The 25,360-nt window shown below is 42.6% G+C and overlaps 1 protein-coding gene across 3 annotated transcripts in view; it reads left to right on the forward strand.

Annotated features, from left to right (window-relative positions):
- LOC118099902 (1-phosphatidylinositol 4,5-bisphosphate phosphodiesterase beta-1) overlaps window positions 1-25,360 on the forward strand; it is a 110,502-nt gene that overhangs the window by 61,126 nt on the left and 24,016 nt on the right. For all 3 annotated transcript variants that reach the window (XR_004694384.2, XM_035144699.2, XM_035144698.2), the window contains exons 5-15: window positions 11-90; window positions 2,458-2,511; window positions 5,662-5,737; window positions 7,358-7,458; window positions 8,474-8,640; window positions 13,029-13,175; window positions 14,310-14,467; window positions 18,694-18,776; window positions 19,021-19,105; window positions 23,057-23,231; window positions 24,886-24,972. Coding sequence is in view for 2 of the 3 variants with exons in the window: in XM_035144699.2 (XP_035000590.2) it covers window positions 11-90; window positions 2,458-2,511; window positions 5,662-5,737; window positions 7,358-7,458; window positions 8,474-8,640; window positions 13,029-13,175; window positions 14,310-14,467; window positions 18,694-18,776; window positions 19,021-19,105; window positions 23,057-23,231; window positions 24,886-24,972 (1,213 nt within the window). In the remaining variant the exon portion in view is untranslated. The remainder of the gene's footprint in view (window positions 1-10; window positions 91-2,457; window positions 2,512-5,661; window positions 5,738-7,357; window positions 7,459-8,473; window positions 8,641-13,028; window positions 13,176-14,309; window positions 14,468-18,693; window positions 18,777-19,020; window positions 19,106-23,056; window positions 23,232-24,885; window positions 24,973-25,360) is intronic.

The following is a 25,360-nucleotide window of genomic DNA, read 5'->3' on the forward strand; positions in this document are numbered from 1 at the left end:
TTTACTGCAGGAATGGGCGGAGGAGCTATTCAACCTGGCATCTAACCTTTTTGTACAGAACATGTCCAGGGAGGCCTGCCTTGAGAAAGCGTATGTTTTCTACACACACACACACACACACACACACACACACACACACACACACACACACACACACACACACACACACACACACACAGTCATATGAAAAATGTAAATCACCAAACCCCGATATGAATATGAAAATCAGGTCTGCTACACACCCAAAAAAAATGTCAGCAATCACCCACATCGCATCAGTTTTGTATTGTAATTTACATAGAATCAAACTGTAGAAAACAAATAAGGCATTGAGGCATGCTATGTAAAAGAGACGTCTGACTAACCCCTAACCCCTAACCCCTGACTGATAAGCCAGAGGAGTGCTTCCACCCCCCTGTATGCAACATGCACATAAGTGTACAGAGTACATTAAAAAACATGATTAAAAATGCACACAGTAACCTTTGCATATACACCCCAGTAAACATGTACTGTACAGGAGGTAAGAATTGAAGTTGCTTTTCACATCTCCACCGAGCAGCCCGAGGGTTCGACTTTATAAAGGTCACTTCACCTCACATCGATGGAGAGAGTTAGGGGAGAAAAACAAGCAGGAAGGAATGAAGGAGGAGGTGGATAAATAAAACAGCTAGAAACAGGTATTAGTTTGTAAACTCGACTCTGTTCACGCTTATCTACCTCCCAGTGCAAGAGTGTATGCACATTATGTGCATGCATGTGCTGCTGTAGCTCATTGGAGCGACATTCCTCCATCCCAGCCTATTACTGTATGTAAATCATCCCTTGCTCTCATGAATGTCTCTTTGTCAAGTAACAGCTTCTTTAATTTGAGCAAACACACTTTTCTGTGGTCCACAGCTGATTATCTATATGTGTAGTGAGCGAAGCTGATGTAGAGCGACCTCAAATATGAATTTTCGAGAATCTGCTCTGTCTGGTAACAAATCAGAGCCGAGCTGTCTGATGTTTATCAGCGAACAGAAGCCATTAAGTCACACCCTGAGGAGCCTAATTGACTTATGAGACAATAAAAGTGGCCATCGACCACACGGTACACGGAGAGTTGAATGGAATTGAATAGGGCAGGTTTTCGCAGTCACGCTGGCTGCTCACAGCAGCGGTGGCTGGGCACTAGCTGCTTACAAATAAGGCACTTCTTTGTCGTACCACCACCACAGCATGAGGAGGCCTCGTCCCTGAAGTGATGTTGATGTTCCTCTGCATGTGGTTAATTCTCATCGCTGGCTCTTAAGGCCATGATTCAATTTTTTTTTGGAGAGGACGGGAAGCGGCGGAAACTGGCACTGTTCCCAGCAGCAGGAAACAAAGCAGAACCCAGCGTGTCTGAAAATGGCTGCTTGATACAAGAGATCAATGCAGCAGGAATAAGGACACTCCTTAAATTACATAGCCTTGAGCATCAGTGATTACATTTAGAATTGCTCTACATATATCAGGATGAACGGTGAAGAACACTAAGTATTTACCACTTATTGCGCTGTTTTGTACATGTTTTGCATTTCATCTCATGCTAGGTTTGTAGATGTGCACAAATAAGTGTTCCTATTACTATAGGTGAAATGGAAACTGACCTTCTTAGTAAGAATTAACCAGAGAGGGAGAGCAGAAAGGGAGGAAGCAGTGAGATAACTAGGAAAGGAGACTGATGTAAGTAATCGGTTTTACCCCCCACTCGTCTAAATGAATAATACAGGCACTTGTAAGGCAGATGAGGGCATCAAGAAACACATTGTTCCCTCCCTCTTTTCTAACTCTCATGCTTTTCATCTTTCCCTACCTTGCTTTCAACCTCAAGTTCTTTTCTCCCACGTGCAGCTTTAGTGATGTCAGCTGTCGTCAACTAGCTCTCTCTTCGTTTCTCTCTCTTTTTGGATAAAAGAAATGCTCCAGACGAAGCCCACTCTGGCCCCGTTAACCATTACAGTCATCGGTGACTTTGCCTATGGCCTATGAAGTGGCCGCTGTAATGGATATTAATTATTAGCCAGCAGCCACTTAAAGCCCCAGCCTGTAATGATGGCTCCTGTTGCAGTTTTGCTATTTATAGCCCGGGCTGCGCGGCCTGTGTTGCTGCTGCTGCATGGCTCGGTGCTGCAAATGCAAGACTTCCAGGGATAAGCCACAATTCGAACGTGTCATGTGAACATGGCCGAATATTCATGGTATGCGGAGAGAAGAAGACACATGCAGTCAGCCGCTGGGTGATACATGTTATTTTACTACAGGGATACATGCACTGTGAAGATGAATATTGCACTTCAAACCCATATAAACACATGGCAAATAGTTCTGTACATAAATCACACTTGTAAACTCAAGCAAAACACACACACACACAAGTATTACAAACTGCTGATTACATATTGTGTGAGGTATGTGCTCTGTCCATTGCAGATACACTCGGCTGAAGCTGCAGCTCAACCCAGAGGGGCGAATCCCCGTCAAGAAGTAAGTCTGTGATTCATCCTCCTCTCCCCTGCCACCTCTCTGCTCTTTTGATCACCACATAGCTTCCTCTGCCTTCTCTCGTCACTCTCAGTGTGTGTCTACACACATTCTCTGTTTCTATGTATGTGCATTTATTAGAATACATTACCCCTCCCTTTTGTTGTCACAATATCCCTCTGTTAGTCTTTCCACAGCTCTTCAGCTCTGCAGCAAAATGTGTGTGTGTGTGTGTGTGTGTGTGTGTGTGTGTGTGTGTGTGTGTGTGTGTGTGTGTGTGTGTGTGTGTGTGTGTGTGTGTGTGTGTGTGTGTGTGTGTGTGTGTGTGTGGGTGGGTGGGTGTGTGGGTGTGTCCAGGTAATGTAAATCTGTTTACACAGTTTCATTATGAGGACTTGTCTTCCTTATTGTCACAAAAAGCAACTCCCCATAACACAAATCATTGAATTTTAAAGTGAAGACACATTTAAGGTTTAGGTGAAGGTTAGGGTTAGGCAATTAGTAACTATGGTTCATGTTAGAAGTCAGGTAAGTCTCCAGGAAATCAATGTAAGTGAGTATAATGTCCTCTGAAGTTATTGAGACACTGTGAGAGACTCTCAGAGTGTGTGTGTGTGTGCGTGCGACAGCTGCCAACAAAAACAGCTGGTTGTTTGACAGCTGATGTTTCCATGTTTCCCTTCTCGTCACAGACAAACACTTTCCCACAGTTCCCACAGTCACTAGCTCCATCTCCGAATGGGCCAGCGTGTGTGAGGATTTTCCTTTTGTGTGTGTTTCAGTTTTGTGAATATAAGTTTCCGTTTTGACTTATCCGGGCGTTTGTCATCAGCTCGTTGAAAAAAAAACGTACTCCCTCCATCTCCATTAGTCAGGTTGAGCTCTCAGGCAGGCAACAGTGAACTTCTGCGATAACCTCCCCTCCGAGCCGCAGAGCAGTGGGTGTCAGCGCAGAGAGGCAGAGAGACACTCCTTGCCGTTTAGGGAATTAACCTCCTAGCTGGGAGGACATGTCAGCTTGACTAATGTCAGCTTGACTCTGCTCTCCCACCGAGCATACAATATGTGCACATGGATACCATACCTCTGCATGTAATTACAACAGGCTATATGGCCAGCAGAAACCGGCCTAAACAGCTCGCGGTAGCCGCAACAACACAGGAGTTTATCGCCATCGATCACATTTATTGTCTATATACACTGGAATAAAACAGAGAATAGCCACCTCTCCCTCTCTCTCTCTCTCTCTCTCTCTCTCTCTCTCTCTCTCTCTCTCTCTCTCCCCCCTCTCTCCCTCTCACCCCCTCTCTCTCTCTCTCTCTCTACACTCTACAAATGACAGATGAGGCAGGCAGGACAGCAGAGTTTTCACCGTCTGGTGAAAACCACGTATCTTCAAAAGAAAAATAAATCATTCACAAACCCAGAGGATTATATGAAAAATGTAGTGTCAAAAACCTGAAAACAAGGCAGTTTTTCTTTCCTCGTGATAATGTGACACTGGAGATGATCAGCTTTCACAGAGCAGCGATCATATGATGGCTGCGCTGCATGAATCCTGATGTTGAAAATATATTAAGTAAACACAAATTTTACGACTGTTGAAATTGGATTTGTGGAATTACAAGTACCATCTAAGACACTCTGATGTTATAACGACAATGATAATAATAAATGACAAGATTGTGGATGCAACTTTATGAGCTCATCTCCATAAATATGTTTGGGGGTATATTGTATATCTGGAGAATTGCAAACATCATACATTTTTTATGTATGTGCCATCTGGAGTTAAGATGTGTGTGAGCAGAAGTAACCCAAGCTGTTCATTCTGCATATATTACACATACCATTCATATTTGATAATGAAATGTTCTTGCAGTGATTATGTTTCGCAGTGTGTGCATGCACACATGACTCACCTTTGCTGAGATGTGTTTATCTTTTTTGCACTCATTTACTTAGTGTGTGCACACAATATTTGAAGCAGCTCTCAGCCTTTAAACTGCACCTAAAGTCAAAACAACACCTTTCCATAACAGTTTCAAACAAAAGTCTGTGTAACTGTTTAACCTTCATCATGAGTGTTCACCCCCGTTTAGACCTGATATTAACATCCGCCCTCTGTGATCTGATCACAAGTGGTCAGTGCTAAGTGGATGTGTGAATGTACCCAAATGCGTCCTCAATTTGTCTTGATTTGGTCACTCTGACCACTTTTGTAGCTGATCGAGGATGCAGGTGGCCCCGTTCTTTTAGTTGTGTGAACTGATCACAAGTTTCGTGTCGCCTCCCTTTTCCTCATATATGATAAGATGGGAGCCGTGCAACCCGGCTTGGTAAGGTTGATGGATAGCTTTGCTTCCGTCTTCCACTAAGAGGCACAGATCCAAATGTGAAGGGCGTCCTCTGACCCGCTTGAGTTTCACAATTAATCGAAAGTATAGTAGACAACATTGTTTGGTCTTTGTAAACACAAAGGTATGAATGCATTTATTTGCATATATAGCGGGTAAGTGAAATCTGATCACAGGTGGTCACAGGCAACACATTTTAATAGCAGGTGTGACCAAATGAACTCAGGGCTGTCCACTTCTGATCGTATCTCTCAGGCTATAAGGGTTCCTTCCTGCACATCCACCTTCTTATTCTGCACATATCACTTTTTCAAATAGGCATTTTTGGTGGTTTACGTTCTCTCTTCACCCACAAACTGATTGCACAATCACAAGTGGTCACAAGAGACACATTCAGGATGTATTTTAATACCAGGTGTAAACCGTTTAACTTCCCGCTGTCCTCTTGTTATCGGATCTCTCAGGATGGATGGTAATGCAGGGGCCATAGACTGCATTAGTTTTTGTTATGTGTGCCTTTTTGTACAGCTACCCTCTTATTCTTCTTGCAACCCTTTTCTGTATCGGCCTTTATTTCCTCTCTGGAGTTTGTGGTTGCATTCTCTCATCACCCACCTGTCATTTGTGTTTGCGGCTCATGCTGAATTTTCTTCTTATTAAGAATATCCTTAATAAGTGTCCATTAAAAGCTGCGGTAAATTCAACAGTTTGACACAGAGGCTCAGCGTGAAACCTTCCTCTGCCTGTGTGGTTTTTCTGTGATTGCTCATCCGAGTGTGTTTTTGTGTCCCCGCAGTATCTTCAGGGTGTTCTCAGCAGACAGGAAGCGAGTGGAGACAGCCCTGGAAAACTGCAACCTCCCTTCTGGCAGAGTGAGTAACCAAAAATACTGAATGTCTTTTCTCAGTGTTGCCGTCTCCTTGTGTTTCCTCTTGTCTCCGAACCCACTCCCATTCGTGAACCTCCTCCTTTCTCTTATCTCCCAGCTCTTTCATCTTCTCCGTCCATCCATCAGTATGTCACCTCTTCGTTCGCCTCGCTCTCTACTCTCCTGACACAGCAGATGATTGCTGCTTTTGCTCATTTGTTTGGAGTCTTATTTTCTGGATGCCTGCATGACTTCCCACTCAGAACTGATTTAGCTTTGGTTGTAATGAAACAAATAGACCCGGAGGGAGCAATAGAGATGACAAAAGCAGTTTTATCTTTACCTCTCTCAGCTATCACTAGAGAGAAGCGGCCCCCTCATGCATAGAGGTGTAAGCAGTCCCTCCAATACAGCAAAAAGTCTCTGTATTCCAGCAGTAGCAAGCAATTTACATGCTGGGAAGTGGGAACTGCCGTTTAATGCAGTTTAATGCAGTTCTGAGTGCATAGTAAAACATCTGCACATACAGTCAGACACACACCGTAGCTGTATTAAATGGCCTCTTAATACAAACATAATTAATACATAATGAAATGCAAACACACACACACACACACACACACACACACACACACACACACACACACACACACACACACACACACACACACACACACACACACACACACACACTGTCACACAGACCAAACTGTACGTAATTAGCACAGGCCGAGAGCAGGATTTAAAAACATGTCTCTGTACGAAGGCCCGCTGGGATTTGCTGTTGTTCCGATGCGCAAGTGATTACAGCTAAATGGTGCCGCTGTTAATCCGTCAAACTCACGGGGGAACAGTGCATACACATGGTAGCTCGCACCAAGGTTCTTCAGAATGAGTCCTTGAGTCTCTGCGGGGCTTGACCTCTATCCTCCCTAGGGCATCCTTCCTGATCTTCTTCCCTCCCACCTCCTTCTAAGAACGCTTGGTTCTGGTTTTGTTCCTTGCCGACACAAAGCTATCGCCTGCTGCAGTGCTGCACACTCACCGTGTCTTTATCAGGGCTGTTTGGCTCTGATAGCTCCACAAGAGGCCCTCGTGGCCAGAGCTTTTTTTTATGCAAGTCCAAGTGCAAATTGCAGGAAGTCGTCTCCTGTTAATTGTTTGTGTTTGAACTGAAGGTCTGTATAATAGCCCCCAGAAGGAGACTAGAGGTCGGGTCAGCTGCAGAACATACCACGGCATTAAAGATGTATCTTTACTACAGAAACGCATGTAGGGTAAACCTGAAATATAATTTTCTATACAAGTCAGTTGGCTTCATACAAGAACTAAGCCCCCAAAGTTCTGAAAGAATTATATTTCTGTCACATGTTGTTGTTCTGTTGTTTTTATTGTTGTTGTTGTTAATTGTTGTTAGCTAACGTGTTCAAACAAACCTTTAATCCCTTTAAGACAAATTTGTGATTTTTTTACAAACAGCGAAGATACAATACCATAGAAAACTAGTGATCGTATTCAATAGCCCAGCATTGCAGATACTATATATTTGTATTTCACCCACAGTGTCTCTACCCATTACTATGCATTGCAGTGGTTCTCACCATGTTGTTGTGTTCTTCTGCAGAATGACTCCATCCCTCAGGAAGACTTCACTCCAGAGGTGTATAACATGTTTCTAAGCAACATCTGCTGCCGATCTGAGCTGGACCACATCTTCTCTGATGTGTAAGAACCAAGTTTGTCTTAAGCCTAGTTCACACTTAACGATTTTCAACCCAATTCGCCGTTCTACGACAATTTTTGCAAGTCGCAGACATAAGCCAACGATCGTTGCATGATTGGCAGTCACCAATCGCTGTGTTATGTATGCATTAGAGAGGCTCACCAACGTGTCCCAGACAAGTGGCAGACTTCAATCAGATTTTCAACTTGCTGGAAATCTAGTCAGAGTTGGCAACAACTCCAGCCAATCAGAGCACAGGACGTGGTGAAGCCAGACACTCGTCAGGAAGTCTAGTTCTAGTGTGAACTACACAACTTTGAAAGTTAAGTAGTGTGAACTCGGCTTTAGTTGTCATTTAGGAATCTTTCCCAGACATAATAATTTTCACAATTTCCAAAGAATATGTAAATTCCAACTTCAGAGTTTTACAAGTTGTGTGAAAATCTTGAATAAATGTGAGAGTGATTAATTTGATTACATTTTTCCAACCATCTGTTGCTATTTTCAGACCAGCAGCTAGATAATGGCTGCCAGCCTTGATGGAGCAATATGGCTTTGCGAGCTTAAGACACCCGCTTTTGCCCATTAGAGTAATTATAAGTAGTTAATTAGCTCAGGGAAGTGTGTTGTATTGGCTCTGGTCGCCACTCCTCTGACTGTATGGCCCCATGTGCTGCAGAAGCAGAGCTGCCCCTTGGCCTAGAGGGACTCAGACCATCAGCCGAGCCTGCGTGCCAGCACGACTCTGACCACTCCGAGTCATAAATCTAGATTTTAATCACAGTTAAGTGAGAAGGCACGAAAGCCAGGAGGATATGGGGATGATAATTTAGTGGAACGGGCAGAGATATGGAAGACGTTTAAATCAAATTGTATGATTTACTCAACACAACATTTTATCCTCTGCTCCTTTGCGTATTAGTCGCTTTTCCTATCTACATCTTTTTTCCATTTTAATTACCCATTTGTATTCCCACCAGTCACGCTACTCTCTCTCGTCTTTACTCTTCTCCTCAGGGGGGCTAAGAGCCGTCCATACCTGACGGTGGAGCAAATGACAGAGTTCATCAACAATAAACAGCGAGACCCTCGTCTGAATGAGATTCTCTACCCTCCTCTGAAACCAGAACAGGTCCAGCTGCTGGTGGACAAATATGAACCTAATGCTTTGCTGGCACAGAAAGGTCAGTGGCTGAAGTGTCTGTCAACACAAACATTGAGACATTAAACATGTCTATTGTTATGGGTAAATGCACACAATGCCCCTTTAAGTGTTTTATAGGAAATATAGCAAAGACCTTATATGAACTTATCTGCACACAATTCTACATTTAGATACACACACACACACACATATATATATATATATATATATTGATATCACTCTCATTTCTGTTTATCTCATGTAAGGCTACAGCAGCGGGAGCAGTTGCCAGGCAACTAGTAGAAGTTTGGCAACTTGTGTATTTGCTGTCATTGAGTCATGACTCCTCTCTGAATAGTGCATTTGTGACATATGTGCAATTCTTTTTTATTTTGATGTGCTCGTGCTTTGTCCATTTGCATGTGTTAATGGTGACTGTGCTACATTCAGAGACTGTTTATGAAAATGGACGTAGACTCCGCGTCTGGAAAGTGAAGCCAATAAGAAAGTGCCTAAATCATCTAGTGTCTCAAATGACCGGCATAGAATTCTATGAGAAAATGACCCAACTTCTCACTTGATTTAAAACGTCAGTAAACATTTTCCCAGGGCTCTCAATCGATAGTTTCAAGTTTTATTCAACACAGCATGATGTTAATTTTTGGTAAATTATGGTCCCGTTTAGAATAAAATAGACAATAAAGCTTGGTATGTATTGGTGCATGGATACTGTGTGATTGACAGCTGGTACTGTCTAATGGCTGCAGGTCGCAAGTGTATGTGTGCGCACATTGTCCAGTACAGTAGGATTACTTCTGGTTTCAAAAAAACAAGATGGCACTGGCCACAATGCCAAAGTCGACACGATAGGTCACGATAGCTTGCCACTTTGTTTCACTGTAGGCTGCAGTTATCAGTGTTTACTGTTAAGACCATCGATCTACCTCTTAAAACTTAGTATCAAAGCTAACAATATGAATACAAATACAAATCAACTTCACATAAACTGCACTTGTGTAAAAGTAAATAAACAGAGAGTTTTAGGTGCAGTGTTAGAGACTCAGGAGTGGAACAGAAAAATTAATGAACCACCTGGATGGGGGAGCAAAGGGAATCCAACACTGCAGGACATCTTGTGTTTTCATGTTGTCTGAACTGTCAGAAGACAGGAAGCTGCCAAAACCGGAGAACATTACTGTGCACATATCAGGCATCACGGTCAGGTATGTGCCAATTCCAATTTTGTCTCTGCTGGAAAGCCTGCTACCACACGTGTGCCAAAAAGGGGTGACTTACTTTACACCATATTATGTTTATTAACTTAACAAATGGCTGGGTTGTCATTTTGCCATTATATTGCACCAAACCATTTTGAAAATATAGTAATAAAGTTGACAATACTACTTCTAACTATATCATTTACAGTTGGTTACACTGTGTTAGATTATTGCCTTCATCATGGGCTAGAAAGCACCAAAATAATGTAATGTAAATTCAACAGATCTGTGCTTTATTGATAACATGGCAAACTGTATATCTTCAGCTTCCCGATCAATAATACATCTGTGTTCTACAATATATGATTTGTAAAATATTAGTACTTTGCGTTTGTTTCAGAAGCAACAACCTGACAGTAGATCATGAGAAGATTGACCTGCATTGAGCTGTTCATCAAAACCCTTCATAACTGTGCTGTAGATCTGAAGTGCGTTACTTTGCATGAGCCAGTCCTAGTTGACAATCGGTGAAAGGCAGGGTACACATTGGATAGGGAATCAGAGACAAACATTCACACTCCAATGAACCTAACCCCAATTTGCATGTCTTTGGACTGTGGGAGGAAGCTGGCGTAATCGGGGGAAAGCCCACACAGGAACAAACTAACATGGGAAGAACCCGGCCGAACTGGGATTCTTCCTGCTGTGACGCGACAGTGTTTCTCACCACACCACACCACTGTGCTGCCCACATCAGTTCATGGATTTATATCTTTATCAATGTATGGAGAACTAACTATTTAGTCTAGAAAGCAAATCTTTGGTGCAGCAAGAGACAGTTTCTGTAAAAAAAGACTGCTCAGAGCATCATCAATATGCAGATCACATTTGCACATTTTATTAGTGGCTACACTGAAACTAAATTGACCCTAACTGACTGAAGCAGATCTTGAGTGCCGCTCCTCTGAATAAAGCACCTACTTCTTCTCAAATGTATGACAGAATGAGTAACAGGTTCCTGAAGTAGTTTCAATCTTTTTTATTATGAAAGCACATTCAAATGTCCCGTTTGACCGCCCCGTGTTTTGACTCTGATCTCAGCGATGTGCTCACACTGTGATGCTGTGTGTTCATCCTGTCCCAGGCTTTCTGGAAGCGTGCCCTTCTCTGTCCCAGTGACAGATTCCTCCATGTGAAGTATTTATCTTGCCGGAGGAAGTGCTGCCATCTGCTCTGCAGAGTGATCCAGAGCTCCACATGCTACCTTCACACACACACATACATTCACAATCCCATTCGCACACTTTTTCCTTCTCTCAAGGACACTCTTACTGTATATGCAGAAATGTATGGTAGCTATGTGCATGCTAAACATGTGCTTTTATATTTCACTGAAGAAGCATTACGTGGAATACAGGCACAATCCTAAGGTCTAACCGTCATCCTGACACTCATTCTTCTTCTCTCTGTTTTCCATCATTCAATATTACACCTGTCATTAATCTCTCCAGTGCTCTGTCATCGTCTTTGACGCCTTTATTCTACGCTCACTCAAGCATCCTGACATTGTTTGAAGGCAGATGAGTAAAATGCAAAATGAAACAAGACACATTCATCCAGAGAATATGACGGCACATCATTGCATTTTCATCTCAAGTGGCTTTAGACAGGAAGCTCTGCATTTCAACTGCAGATTCCTTACTGTCACCAAAACCCAATTTTTTATTTGACTTGAATGTGTCTTATTGATATATTTCATATTCCCTTCCTGTCAGATCTACATTCACCTTTCAAATGCCACCTTTAGAATAACACCTCCAAATCCCCGGCTTGTTAACACCTCTGTTTGACCTACAAACATCTGGGGAAACATTGGAAACGCTGCGTCTATGTCTTTATTGCAGAGGCTAGGACTCCGCCTGGTAAAGGGAGGTCGTAGGTAGTCACCGGGGAGCAAGACGCTGAGTGCGACTGAGCTCAGATGTCAGACAGCAGCCAGCGTTAATTAGTCCGACAACTCTGCAGAGGGCGGCGCCGCATGAATTAGCATAACGTGGCCGGAGGGACCTGCTGCACCCGTCGAGCTTGCATCACTTCGCATATTTAGCACGACGTCAAGTGAGCGGAGGAGGTTGTGTGAGGGGGTGTTTTGGTTTCACGTGGAGCATCTGCTAGATGATGTGCATTCAGGTGTGTTGGGTGATGTGCACTGGTATGGGCAGTTTTATTTTGTGTCTGACTGGTTGGAAGTGTGAGATTTACTCATTTAGTCAGCGAAGTATCTTTTTCTCCAGCACTTTCAGTGAGGACATGAGCTCATTGACGACAGCAGAAAGGCGACGCTTAACACGAGTGACCTTGACGTAGAATCAAAACAAGGAAAGAACAACTTTCAGCAAACGGTGATTTAGGCTTTGTGCTAAATGAAACTACTGATGTAAGCTCAGTGTGGCTTTAATTAGGGATTATGAACATTTTTAGTAATGTAACCTTTGAAAGGGATTGAACACGCTCTTCCGTCTGCTTATCTGAGAGCACATGCAGTACATTCACACAGCACAGTGCACACACTTATACACTTACTCATGGGTTCTCTTGTTATATATTACATATAAAGTATTAAAGGGGGAAAATGTGGCTCAAAGAATATTCAGCATCTGTATTAGAAAGGTTGCACACATAGTCAGGTACCATATACCGTGCACCATATGTTTCATTCAGTAATAGGATAAGGCGGGCAATATTCTATATGTTTGTTACTGTCAGCTAATCCTATTACAAGTTCAAAACTTTAAAAGTCTCTTTCTGCAGCTGGCAAGTTCCTGACTCTGTCCATGCACTCAGCCACCGGCCCATTTATATATGTGCTGCAGATGTTAATCTTGGAAAGAAGCTGCTTGCCACTGCATTTCTCACAACCCAAACAAGAGCAAATGGTGCAGGAGCAGGATGTATGTGGGTTTAATTTAAAATAAACAGATAACAGTGACAGTTTTCATTGTACTGTGTCAACCTGTACGACAGAGTAAAACTTTTTTTTTTACAGCAGTGCAGCTCCGTGTCATAGGAAATTAGTTACTGGACCATAAGACACTTGTTTGTCAGATCATCTTTTATTTGTCTTTATCTTTTTATGGAAAAAGGCGTTTTCACACCTGCAAGTCTGAACCAAGGTCAAAAGGTTGTTGTGTGCTGTGTTGTGTCCACGCAGGTCAGATCTCGGTTGAAGGCTTTGCCAGGTATCTGAACGGGGAGGAGAACTGCATCATCCCCCCTGAGAAGCTGGACCAGAGTGAGGACATGACGTTTCCCCTCTCCCACTATTTCATCAACTCTTCACACAACACATACCTCACAGGTAAATGCAAACGCAAGTCCAAAAAATCTGTTATGTAAGCAGCTCTGTCTGTCTCTGTCAGATTTGTACTTACGCATTCACGCACAACACAATTTTACCCCTGATTTATTGCACACAAGCATCCTCTATTCGTCTCCACATGAACAGATCATTTGTTCATTTAGAAATACAATTACGGTTGCACGAGTGAATACTCCCTGCTTTATGCCTTGCAGGTCAGTCAATCAAATGCGCCAGTGCATATCAGACCCCCTTTTCCTGCATTACCTCTCAAGAGGTTATCCAATCAAGTCATGCCATGGGACTCAATTCATTGATATTCATGAGTTAAATATTTCTTTAGACTGGTAGTCACAGTAACTGGCTCCATGGCAGGCACAATACACAGACCGTTTTCCCTTCAATGGATATTATAATTCATCTATTCAAATCTATTCTGGTGGGAACTGGAGAGCACTGAATCTTTCAAGTGGATCAAATTTCTCCGGCAATGAAAAAAAATTGAATATCTTTAATGGCCTCATAGCCTGCGAAATGAGAAAAACAAACAGGATCTCCTCTTCTCGCAAACACAATTTTACTTTAGGTATTTTTTGCGGAATGTGTTTCTGCCCTCGCAGTATTTGTAAAGATCCATGATAATTATGCTAACAAGAGCTTGTGCAACTTATTCATTCATGTTGATCCTGTTGATCTCTGGCAAATTAGAGCAGTGTTTCATACCGTGTTCAACACTATGACTAATTCAGGAAAGAAACTCTATCTCTGATAAGCGGATAAGGATGTCTATCAGAGGAAGACAAAAAAAAAAAAATGTGAGGAAAATAATGTGAAAAAAGGAATCAGGAAATGAATGAACCCACCTGAAGTGACAACGCGGAGCTGCCTCTCACTTTGACACTGTTGCAAGAGAGCATGGTGCTAATGTGACGAGATAATTACTTCGCTAATGGTGACAGGGCGATGAGAATTGCCAGCTTCAGATAACGACAGCTAAATAGTTTTTGCTGCATGCTAGCAACTAATGAGGTTAATGAGCTCTTGAAAAGCAGGAGGACGTGCTTTTGTAGGCATCCTGTTACTTTGGGAATCAATATAACAGTTACCTGAAGTGTGTGTGTTTGTTTGTTGCAGCCGGCCAGCTCGCAGGGAACTCCTCGGTTGAGATGTACAAGCAGGTTCTCCTGTCTGGATGCCGCTGCATTGAACTGGACTGCTGGAAGGGTCGCACCACGGAGGAAGAGCCCGTCATCACCCACGGCTTCACCATGACAACTGAAATCTCCTTCAAGGTAACACAAGGAGAGCGGGGTAATAGCAACGTTAGGCGAAGGGCAGGGTGGGGGGGCGAGGGGCAGGGTGGGGGAGAGGGGAGCAGAGGAAGAGGGAGAACGAGATGAGAATTTTTTTTCTCTGAAGACGCATTTTAATGTCTTTGTCTACGGACACAGAGAGAGGGGGGTTGTGGGTAAACAGACATCACGTACGGATGATGTAATCCACATGCGGCATCAAACGCTGATTACCTCCGCCAAGGAGGTTATGCTTCCGTTCTTGTTTGTTTGGTTGTTTGTCTGCCTGTCAGTAGGGTTATTTAACACCACTGAACTAATCTCCATGAAATTTGTGGGGCGGTGAAGCACGACCCACGGATCTTTTTTTACTTTCTTTAACAAGGTGAGATAGGGCGTTGGATTAAGTGGTGAGTGCTCTTAATTGGTACGTGTTGGCTCTTCTACTTACTTTTCAAAATGAGCTTAATTATCTTGTTAATTCAAAAAAACACATTGGATTATACATTTTTTTTATTATCTAGTTAAAAGAAAAACAGGGCGGTTTTTCTGAATTAACGATATAGAAATAAAAATTGTATACCTCCAAGTCCTGCGAGGAAGCTCTCACCGGCACGGAAGCTACGGTTGTTGATGCATATCAGCCCCAACCCGACAAGCAACACTCTAACAGTGCTGTGTTGTTACAAGTACGGTGTCCACAGAGGTAAGACACTTAAAGACACAAGTATCTCCAAATGTCTCAAACCCAAACCAAATTAAAACCTGATTAAACTAAACAGGCAGGACATGTTTGCTTCCATGCAAGTGAGAAACTCTTGCTGGATTATGCACTAGACTATTATGTTAATTCAGAAAATCAGAGCAGAATTAATTGTTTTTTGAAGAAAATGATCTCGTTAATTTCGAAAAACATAATTTTTCTCAATAAAAAATCTGCAGTTTTATGGAGTTAATGAGATACGTTAGTTTATTGCTTAATTAGGAAAACAAATTGTTGGAGCACGTTCAGTAGCTGAGATGCATATACCATCATTTCCATCTTCATGCTATACATCAACTTGCAGTTATGACTTGTATTAGTGCAGTTTAATATCACAAAAAAACTCTCCTTGAGCAGCTACTCTGTCAGAAGTCCAGTAAAAAGACCAGACAGACTTGTGTTTCTTTTTTACAGAGCAGCCTAACAATTTTAATAAACGTCAGTCAACCTGTTTTCATGCTGCACGTGTCACAACAACAGTAAAGATGGCTATCATGCAGATGAGTTGTGCAGCTCTTAATCCAACAATTACCTGTTTGTTGCTCCTCGTTGTATTACTTCCTTCCTTCCTTTCAAAAATCGAATTAATCTAATTAAAACCACCCCACGTTTCAACAGTAACATGCTTTAAATGTCAAGGTATAGCAATAGTGACTCAACTCAGCTCTGATACGTAAACAGAGCAAACAATAAACAGATATCTGTTATCGGAGAGATCAAAATGCATTGAATTACATGCATGCATTGTTTTCGTATGAATCCTTCATGCTTAGGTAGGCAGAAGTGGGAGATAACAAGTGGGACATGCATTCAGCAGAGAGCAAATTGTAAAGACACGCACACACTGAAAGATCCTAAAAAGAAGTGCTGAGCGGGGCTGAAGATTACAAGACAAAGAGAAAATTGGCTTTTGTAGCAGGAGTACCGCTAATCTATAAATCATGGTTTCCTTGTTTAACACAATATGAATGTGCAATAAACACAGAGCAAGAGACTCCCTGTAACACTGTGTATTAGAAATTATTATTGTTTAAACTCACGATGCATTCACCAAGGGATTTCAACATAATTATAAAACTGAAGTGCAGATCCTGAACCAAATGAACAAGAAAACAAACTTACGGTTACTTGCATAACCTCAGTTCTCTGATTAGTGAGAAGTGACTTTCTGACATTGGATAACACCCACAGTGTGACCTCTTCAGAAGCTGCTTTTTCATTCTGCGTGTGTCAGTGTCAGTGATACCCTGTGAAGGGGCTTGACATCATCAAAAACACTCACCTACTCCTCATGAAGGAGCACACAGTGGTCTGTTGAGACACTCACTGAACAGGAGCCACACAAGTAACCTATACTCATCTCATAACATCTGTTTGGGTCTCACATCAGGAAATACTGACTCTGCTGGGTAAATATTACCTAGTGGAGGAACTTTGATATTAAATCCTAGCGTACCACCTCATGTTCCACTGATGGGGCTGCGGGAACCGTGACTCTCCTCTCAGTCAAACAAGGAACTTCCCACCACGTGATGCTTCTCTCTGATTGGTTTGTTTCTCCAAGAGACAACAGATTCCTCCAGCAATTCAGGAAAAAATCCTCAGAAGTTGTATTTCTGTCCTCTTTACATTGGGCAGCTTTCTCCCGCTGTAATGCAAGCAACTCACTGACTTCAGGCCATTGGATTTTGAGCTTAACAGCAGTGGACTTGCACACATCCTACAAGTCCAACATGGAGGAAGTCAACTTCCTGTCTCCCACCTGTTCCACCATGGAGGGATTGGGTTCTGCAACCTGGTCCATTAGAGCCAGTTCAGAGTTATCACCCTTGTCAGTCATGCGGAGATTTGTCCCACCATCTGACGTCATTCCCTCCAGATAATCCAGAGGTACTGAAGTCATCTCGTCATCGCATTATTGAACAATCGCAGATATTCCTCATGCAGGAAGACGTGTGAAATTCTCTGGGCAGAGGAGGTGTCATGAGAGAAATAAGAAACGTGGGTGGATCGATTGATGGAGGAAATTTAGATCTAATGAGAGTAACAGAAGAAGTAGAGCAAGCCTAATGGAATTAGTTTGAGAGTGAAAAACAGAACTGTGTATAGGAGACATGGAGGAGAGAGGATAGAAGGAAGCTACAGATTGAGGGGGTGAGTTGGAGAAAAAGATATTTATTGGAGGAGATGCAGCAAATGGAAATGAAAGCATTAACTGAACTGACACCACTGTTAATGATGGTGTAATTGACTTAGACAAAGAGTGGCTTGGAAATCGGATATCAGACACCACCTCATGGCTCAGCCCTCGATTCTGTGGATGATTTCATGCTGGAATTTGTGTGATATGAATTAATGAGGAATTAGTTGTCTACGTCTAGGGTAGAGCGGTCGTCCTCTAACCAGAAGGTCGGCGGTTTGACCCCAGTCTTCTCCATCTGCATGCTAAAGTGTCCTTGGGCAAGAAACCGAACCCACAAATTGCCTCTCAGGAAAAAGTGCTTCTCATAGATGCACTGTATTAAAGTGTGTATGAATGGCAATAAACTGGACTGTAAAGCGCTTTGAGTGGTCATCAAGACGAGAAAAGCTCAGATAAATACAGAGCATTTACCAAATACAGACCATTTTATCCAGAAAATTGACCGACATGTTGATGCCCCGCACTGTCACAATATAGCGTTACATAGGAAATCCACTCTACTGACTTCCACTGATAAACACATTTGGTATGCACAGCCACAAAGATAATTCTTCCAGCTATGGTGTGCACAATCAGCCGAAGTGCCATGTGTCCAGAGGACATGTTGGCTCTGGAATGAATCATCCTGACTATTGGTGTATGCGTTCTCCTGCTGTTATTGATTTCACCAGGTTTGGGGATGTTCTCTGGGGGAGGCTCTCAGGCACTCTGCAAAATGTAGGGAATCATAAAATTGTAATTGTATTTATTGTTGCTGGAATACAAGCTGGGGGATATTGTTGTTTGTTTTTTCTAAGGCTCTACAGCACATCAATATACATTAACCAACAGTGACAAACATTGTTTTTAATGTCACCGATATAACAAATCCTGACAATCTGCCTCTGCAAAAGAGGATATGTTTTTGCCCCTGTCTGTTGGTTGGATTCCTACAAAACCCGGCGGAAAGATGGGAAATGGGCCAAGAAAGAACTGATTACATTTTGGGGTAGATCTGTCTGAAGAATTGTGAGATAGAGACCCATTTCCCTGGATTTAATGTATGGGTCTTGATTTTTAAAAATCAGGCACATTTAGGGGACCAATATTTGTGAGTGTGTACGATTTGGTGCTGATCCAAATAAAAATCCAGATCTAGTGAATTTAAATGTGGTTTTATGAAGGGACTGTTCAGCCTCTGCAGAGGTTTGTGCTCTACTGACAACCATTCTAGTTTAAGTCTTTACTATCCATAATTTTTTCTTTCTGTTCATCTTCTAGGAGGTGATCGAGGCTATCGCAGAGTGTGCTTTCAAGACCTCGCCCTTCCCTATCATTCTGTCTTTTGAGAACCACGTGGACTCGTAAGTCAACAGATCATTAATGTCAGGGGTATAAAGGCTACAGAGTGACTGTTGACCTTATTGATGGGTATTGTCTCATCAATGGATGGTTCATTGATGAACGTCAGTTCAAGCCCAATTAGCTATTCTGCTTTATCTTTGTAAATGTCCGGAGGGGGATTCTTAACATTGGTAACATACATATTTGTGGGTGTGTGTTTGTGTGTTTGTGTGTGTGTGTGTCTGTGTGTGTGATGACTTCCAGGCCAAAGCAGCAGGCCAAGATGGCCGAGTACTGCCGGTCAATATTTGGAGATGCATTGCTTACAGAGCCTCTGGAAAAATATCCTGTGAGTACATAAGATGCTTTTACACACATGCATGTGCTCAGATTCAGATCATTCATGATTGCATGCTCTCTTTCTTTTGCTGCCTCTTTATCACACACACACACACACACACACACACACACACACACACACACACACACACACACACACACACACACACACACACACACACACACACACACACACCCACACACACACACACACACACACACACACACACACGTATACATAACATGGCCAGCAGCGAGATGTTATCGCACAGATGAGTGCACCAAAGAAGTGTCCTTGAACACTGTTGCCTAGCATTCAGCATGCTTCAGATGCACATAAACATGTACATATGGGCGAAAAAATACCATTATATCTAATTCATTTGATTTTATATTTATATTTATATTTGTGTATATGTGTGTCTTTTTTCTCCTCTCCATTTGTCTTTCCCACATCCAGCAACATATCGACATGCCTTCTAGCACCTGGCAAAATGTGTTGTCGCTGTTCTTCCTCTTGCTGTCACTCCGGGCACGCACCTAAATGGCATCCTAGACTTTATCTTGCTCTCTCCCTCTCCCTCTCCCTCTCCCTCTCTCTCTCTCGCTCTCTCTCACCCTCTCTCTCACCCTCTGGTTTTCATTCTCATTTTCAGTCACAGATACACACACATACATACCTGTGGCTGTTTATGTGCCACAGAAGCCGACTTCTAATGATTCACCCCACAATCATTTTTATTTTTGCCTCGCCGTTATCATGGCCGAGACTGCAAATGACAGCCGTGCAAGATTAAATGGAAATGTTTTACGCTGTAATCTAAACGTGGCTTTTCTTGGCAGTCCTTTATCTTTCCTCTGTTGCCATGGCTACCTGTCAAAAGCTTGCTTTGTGTCTTTGTGGCCAAACTCTTTTTTTAAACCCCCCAAAGGAGTCTTTGTGTGTAATGACAAAGGCACTTACATGAGGCAACTACACACACTTGTCGCACAAACTCTCACACTAGCTTGATCTTGAGCACGCAACCCTGCACACATATGTACTTATACATGCCACTTACTCCTCTCCTGTTATTCTCCTGGGACGACTTGTCCCTGTTGGTGTAACACTAAAGAACAGCGAAAGTTCCCAGCAGTCAGATGCAGCATTATCTCACAAACACAGGGAGCTCCTCCAGCACCGCCGCCTGCCAAAGACGCGTCCCACTGAGAATTGCAGGCTTCTGACTGGATTTGACATTGAGGCATTATCTGGGAGAAGCCTTTTGGATGGAGTGGCAGAGGGGAGGAGAAGGAGAGAGATATACAAGGAGGCAAACGCCAAGGGAGAGAGAGAGAGAGAGAGAGGGAGAGAGAGACAGAAAGTGCTATTGAGAAATGAGATTTCTAGCAGTAAGCATGTAATAACTGGGAAAGGTGAGTGCAATGACAACCACTCCCTTCTGGCATTGAGACGGCTGTGTATACGGCGTGGCGAATGGGATATCAACTCTGTTAGTCCATAGGGTCAGGGCCAGATAAGGTTATATAGCTAGATTGGCTCCAGCTGAGCCTAGGGTGAGAATAAAGAGGATTACAGTTTTCTTAGAAACTCGAGTGCCGCCTGTATCTCCACTCCACAAAACCGTCATTTAACCTGAATACAAAAGACTGTTGACAGTGTTTTCTTCTTTTACTTTGTTTTGTTTCTGTTATTGTTTTTCAATTAAGCCGAGAACAGTCAGCTCGTTCCCAAAAAAATAGCTTAAAATAGAGTTACCTCAGTGTAAAAATACTCCTTTTAGTAAACTTCAATTAAAAGTCTTGCGTTCAAATTGCAAAATGTATCAAAATTATGTTGCAGGAAAAGACCCCAGTGTGAGATTATTATTTATTGTTTTAATGAATCATTATCACTGACATGTAAGTGCATTTACAGTGCATTTAAAACTAAACTAATTTCAACAACCTAACGCACTGGTAGTTAAATCCATAATAATGACCCATGTTAATACAGAGTTCACTAGAATGGCCCTCAGTAGAGTGAATCTCTGCCAAGGTCAAATTTTATAAAGATTCAGATTTTTATTTGGATCTGCACCAAATTGCACACACTCATTACTATCACTCTCCTAAATATGCATACTTTTTTCATCAGGATCCATACATTATTCTCTGAGAAATCAATGAAAATGTTGTAAGAAAACAAAAAATCCTGGATCCGCCCCCTGATCCAGATCAGTACCAATGGTTTAATTGGTTTAATGGTTTCTTACCTGACCCATACACTGGGACCAAACCAAATGGATTAACGGAAAATGGAATCAATCAAAGTAAAGTGTTATTTTATCAAACGGGTTTAGTTCTGTGCATTTGTGCAGGGTCCAGATTACATGCCACACTCGGTCCTGAACTGGTTCCATTCAAGTTGAACTGTTTAAGTGAAGCCAAGGAAAGCAGTGTGTCTTATCTGTATTTTATCACCTACCACGAACAAATGCAGGAAGGTTTAGATGTGTGCATGGCAGCTGAGAAAGTAGGCTATTGGACAGAGAAGCTTCGGTTAAGTTTGGTGCATGAGTCACTGTTTTTCTTGCTCTTAGAAGAAGTAGAAGTAAGAGACATTTTAAGTTTGGTCATGCATATAGGTGATAAGTTGTAAAGACCCTGCTTGTGTGTATACATAACATTGGCGCTGACTTTCTCGATAATCCATTATTAATATTCCTAAACACTGTGATCTTAAAGCAGTGTACCCCATGAATAAATCAGAGATCTGCCTATTTCTTGTCTGCTCCCTTGAGAGAGTGTGTATTTGTGTTTAACGCTCGGTTTCCTCCCAGGAGGCTGCTTTTAGTGTTGAAAGTGTAAACTTTTCAGCTGTTACATCAACAGACCTTGCAAGCAGAATCATCCACAGTGAATTTTAGCAAAACAAGATGTTTTTGCCATGAATTCACGCGTTAAATGACACACTCCAGTAAACAGCTTCAGCATTTACATTCTGTAATTAGCTAATTTGTCTCCAAAGTGTTGTAAAATTTACTATTTTAATGTATGGGAGCCTTTCAAGATACGCACACAATATGCAATAATAGCCTAATAAAATAAGTATGTAAGGAAAAACAGTAAACAAAAGATTTCATTCTATTAAAAGCAGTCCTTCCAATCGCCAACAGATTTGACAATCAGGATATTGGATGTCATGGTGGTTCAGTGGTTGCGTCTGTTACCTCACAGCAGAAAGGTTCTAGGTTCGATCCTGACGGGTGACTGGGCCCTTTCCATGTGGAGTTTGCATGTTCTCTTCGTGTCTGCTTCCTCCCACAGTCGTGCAGGATAGGTTAAATGGAGACACTAAATTGCATGTAGACGTGAACCTGAACTCCAGAGGATGTCCACAGAATTGGGTCTGGACTTTCTGCACAGTTTGCCTTTCACATATGAACAACACAGCAGGAGATTCTCCGCTCAGACACGTTAACAACATCACAGAAATATATGGAGCGTTCAGGTGAGGGCTGGTGCAGTGGCAGGATGTAACCTATTAATTCTGCTGCAGAGATCACATGGTTTTGTTTACAGCCCACTGACAATGACGTCGGCCCTTATGACTCCTCTTTTTCATGCGTCATCTTTTTTTTTTTGCATCAGTCGCATGTTAAAAACACCATCAACCCCCCCACTTGCTCACAGTGATCTCCCGCTGTGTTCTCACATTGGAGTTTTTACTGGGGGGCTGAAACTCATGTCTGAAATCAGCTTATGTCAGCCCTGTGATGGACTGGTGAGCTGTCCAACATGTACCCCGACTCTTGCCCAATGCCAAGCCCACAACATCAAAGGATAAGCCGTATAGATGGATGGATGGACAACAGGATATTACATTAATCTGCAGAAAAACCTTTCATTCACTTTATATGAATCTTTTTTCTTTATTTCCATGACCTTTCTGTGATTTCCATGACCTCTCTGTCTCCAGCTGGAGTCCGGTGTCCCACTACCCTGCCCGATGGAGCTCATGGGCAAAATCTTGGTGAAGAACAAGAAGAAACACCACAAGACCGACGGAAGTACCAAGAAGAAATTGTCGGAGCAGGTTTCCAACACCTACAGTGATTCTTCCAGTGTGTGTGAGCCCTCCTCCCCGAGCGCAGGTACAGCACGCACACGCACACACACACACACACACACACACACACACACACACACACACACACACACACACACACACACACACACACACACTCACATCCTCGTAACAGAGCCATCAAGTCACACTGGGACAGCTGAGTTATGATGTTTCAGAAGTAAAATGTAGCCTAACGGTCTGGGTCCATCTGCTCCACGGAGCGACACCTCTGTGCCGTCCAGGAACTGATTCACTGGAGCCAAACAGTGCTATTGTTTATCATTTATCATTTTCATGGCCCTCTCCATCAGCTGGAGCTGTTATTGGCTGTTGCATACGCTGCCTGTCAGGCATCCACCCTGCTAGTCACAGGGGCATCTTAAAGCCTGGCCAGCAGTGTGTCAGTGTGTGTTCATGCAGCTGTGTGTACATTATACTATAACAGGGGTGAACTTTCACGCATCTCAATTCATGGGTTTTTATATTTTCACAGCTGCTCTCTGGTCGGAGTTCTCCATCATCATTCATTTCTGCATATTGGCTGCACTTCAGATATGTTGTGTGTGTGCGCGTGTGGAGTACATGCATGCTTCAGTGTTATTGTTTTACATCATATTTTTTTCAAAATGGTCTGTTCATTGTATCGTTCAGCTTTAAACAGTAATAGACAATCACTTTGAGTTTTCCTAATTGCTGAGCCGCTTGCATCATTCTTACACTAACACACACTGCCCCCTGGTGTAAGAATAAATGCAACACAAGTGTTAGAGGTAGACTGATCTGTGCTCAAGGAATTTGAGCTCGTCTATGCCGACACATTGAGAGACATTCTGTGATAGGCACTCTGTGATCAGTGTAAGCGTGTAGGTTTGATTTCAGAGGTGGGAAAGGCCCTGTGAGTCTGTGATTCAGCAATCACACTAACTGCATGTCTACACATTCATTTATATTAAACAATTAAATACTATGTTATAATGACATTGAGTTGAAGAAAGTCTCATAGATAGAAATCAGAGGCCCATCAGGCAAATTAAACATTTGCTTCCCGTGGCAGGGCGACTCGCAGTGTGACTTCATGTGGAGTTCAGCTTTGGTTATCTTTTACCCACAATATTTGCGTATGTGTGCCAGTACCTTAAGAAAGGCTGCCTGAATTTCAATGTGACTGTTACAGTAAAAGGGAAAACTATATTAGTTTTCATTGATGAAGAGCTGCTGTATGTCTGCCCTGAGATGGACTGACAATCTGTTCCCCCGCCTCTCGCCCAGTGTCAGCTGAGGTTTGGTGATTTTTGCGTAATCAAACACTGATGAAAACATAATTAATCAGAAGTTTTGGGCAGCCGCTCTGTGGCTGGAAAGCTGTGAAAGTACAAACTGGTCTTGTTGCTGCCCACATAATGTGTTGTTCCTCTTCTCTCTGGACACTTAGAGAGATTATAGTGTGAATATCAACCTGTAAATATAGATGCAGGGTGGACAAAAATAGTGATTTAAAAAGTGAGGTGGGCAGATATTACATGGTAATGAACCAAAAGTACTGCACTTGTACTGAAAAGTAGAAACACTACATTACCAACACTTCAAATGAAGCTTTGTTGTGTTCTATACAGTAGTTTGACCTTGTGTTTTTATAGAACGGGAGCTTTGTTCCTCAGAAGTTTGTTTTTTCCACTCAGGTTCGACCAAAGAAGAGATGGCAGATTCTTCACAGCCCTCTGAGGGTGCTGAGCTCAGCCTGAGGCCGCAGGGGAGAAAGTCTATCGGTGAGTCAGACATAGTACATGACCTCAGACTCAGAGGGAAATCTTTAGCAGGGCTCTCATTAGGCCGGCGCAGAAGCTGTAGGTCAGTTCACATTAATGTCCTCAGCCAGCGTGACCTCAGATTCCGTGGCAGATCTTGAGCAGGTCTCTCATTATGTGGGTGCAGAGGCTGTGTCAGCTCCAACAAAACAATATTCACAAGAGTATCCTCGGTGCGTGGGCTCTGTGTATTCAGCTGTCGCGGTTCCCCTTGTTTCTGCTTTAAATGTAATGGAGGAAACTGATCCTAGATAAAGACTTTTTCGAAGGCTTTCAGCCTTCAAAAAAGTTTTCCATTGAGCTTGTGGAAATACCAATTGGATTTAGACAATTTTAACTTTTTTAAGGT

Source organism: Hippoglossus stenolepis, chromosome 20 (genome assembly GCF_022539355.2).
Source record: "Hippoglossus stenolepis isolate QCI-W04-F060 chromosome 20, HSTE1.2, whole genome shotgun sequence".
In the NCBI taxonomy this organism is placed as follows: domain Eukaryota; kingdom Metazoa; phylum Chordata; class Actinopteri; order Pleuronectiformes; family Pleuronectidae; genus Hippoglossus; species Hippoglossus stenolepis.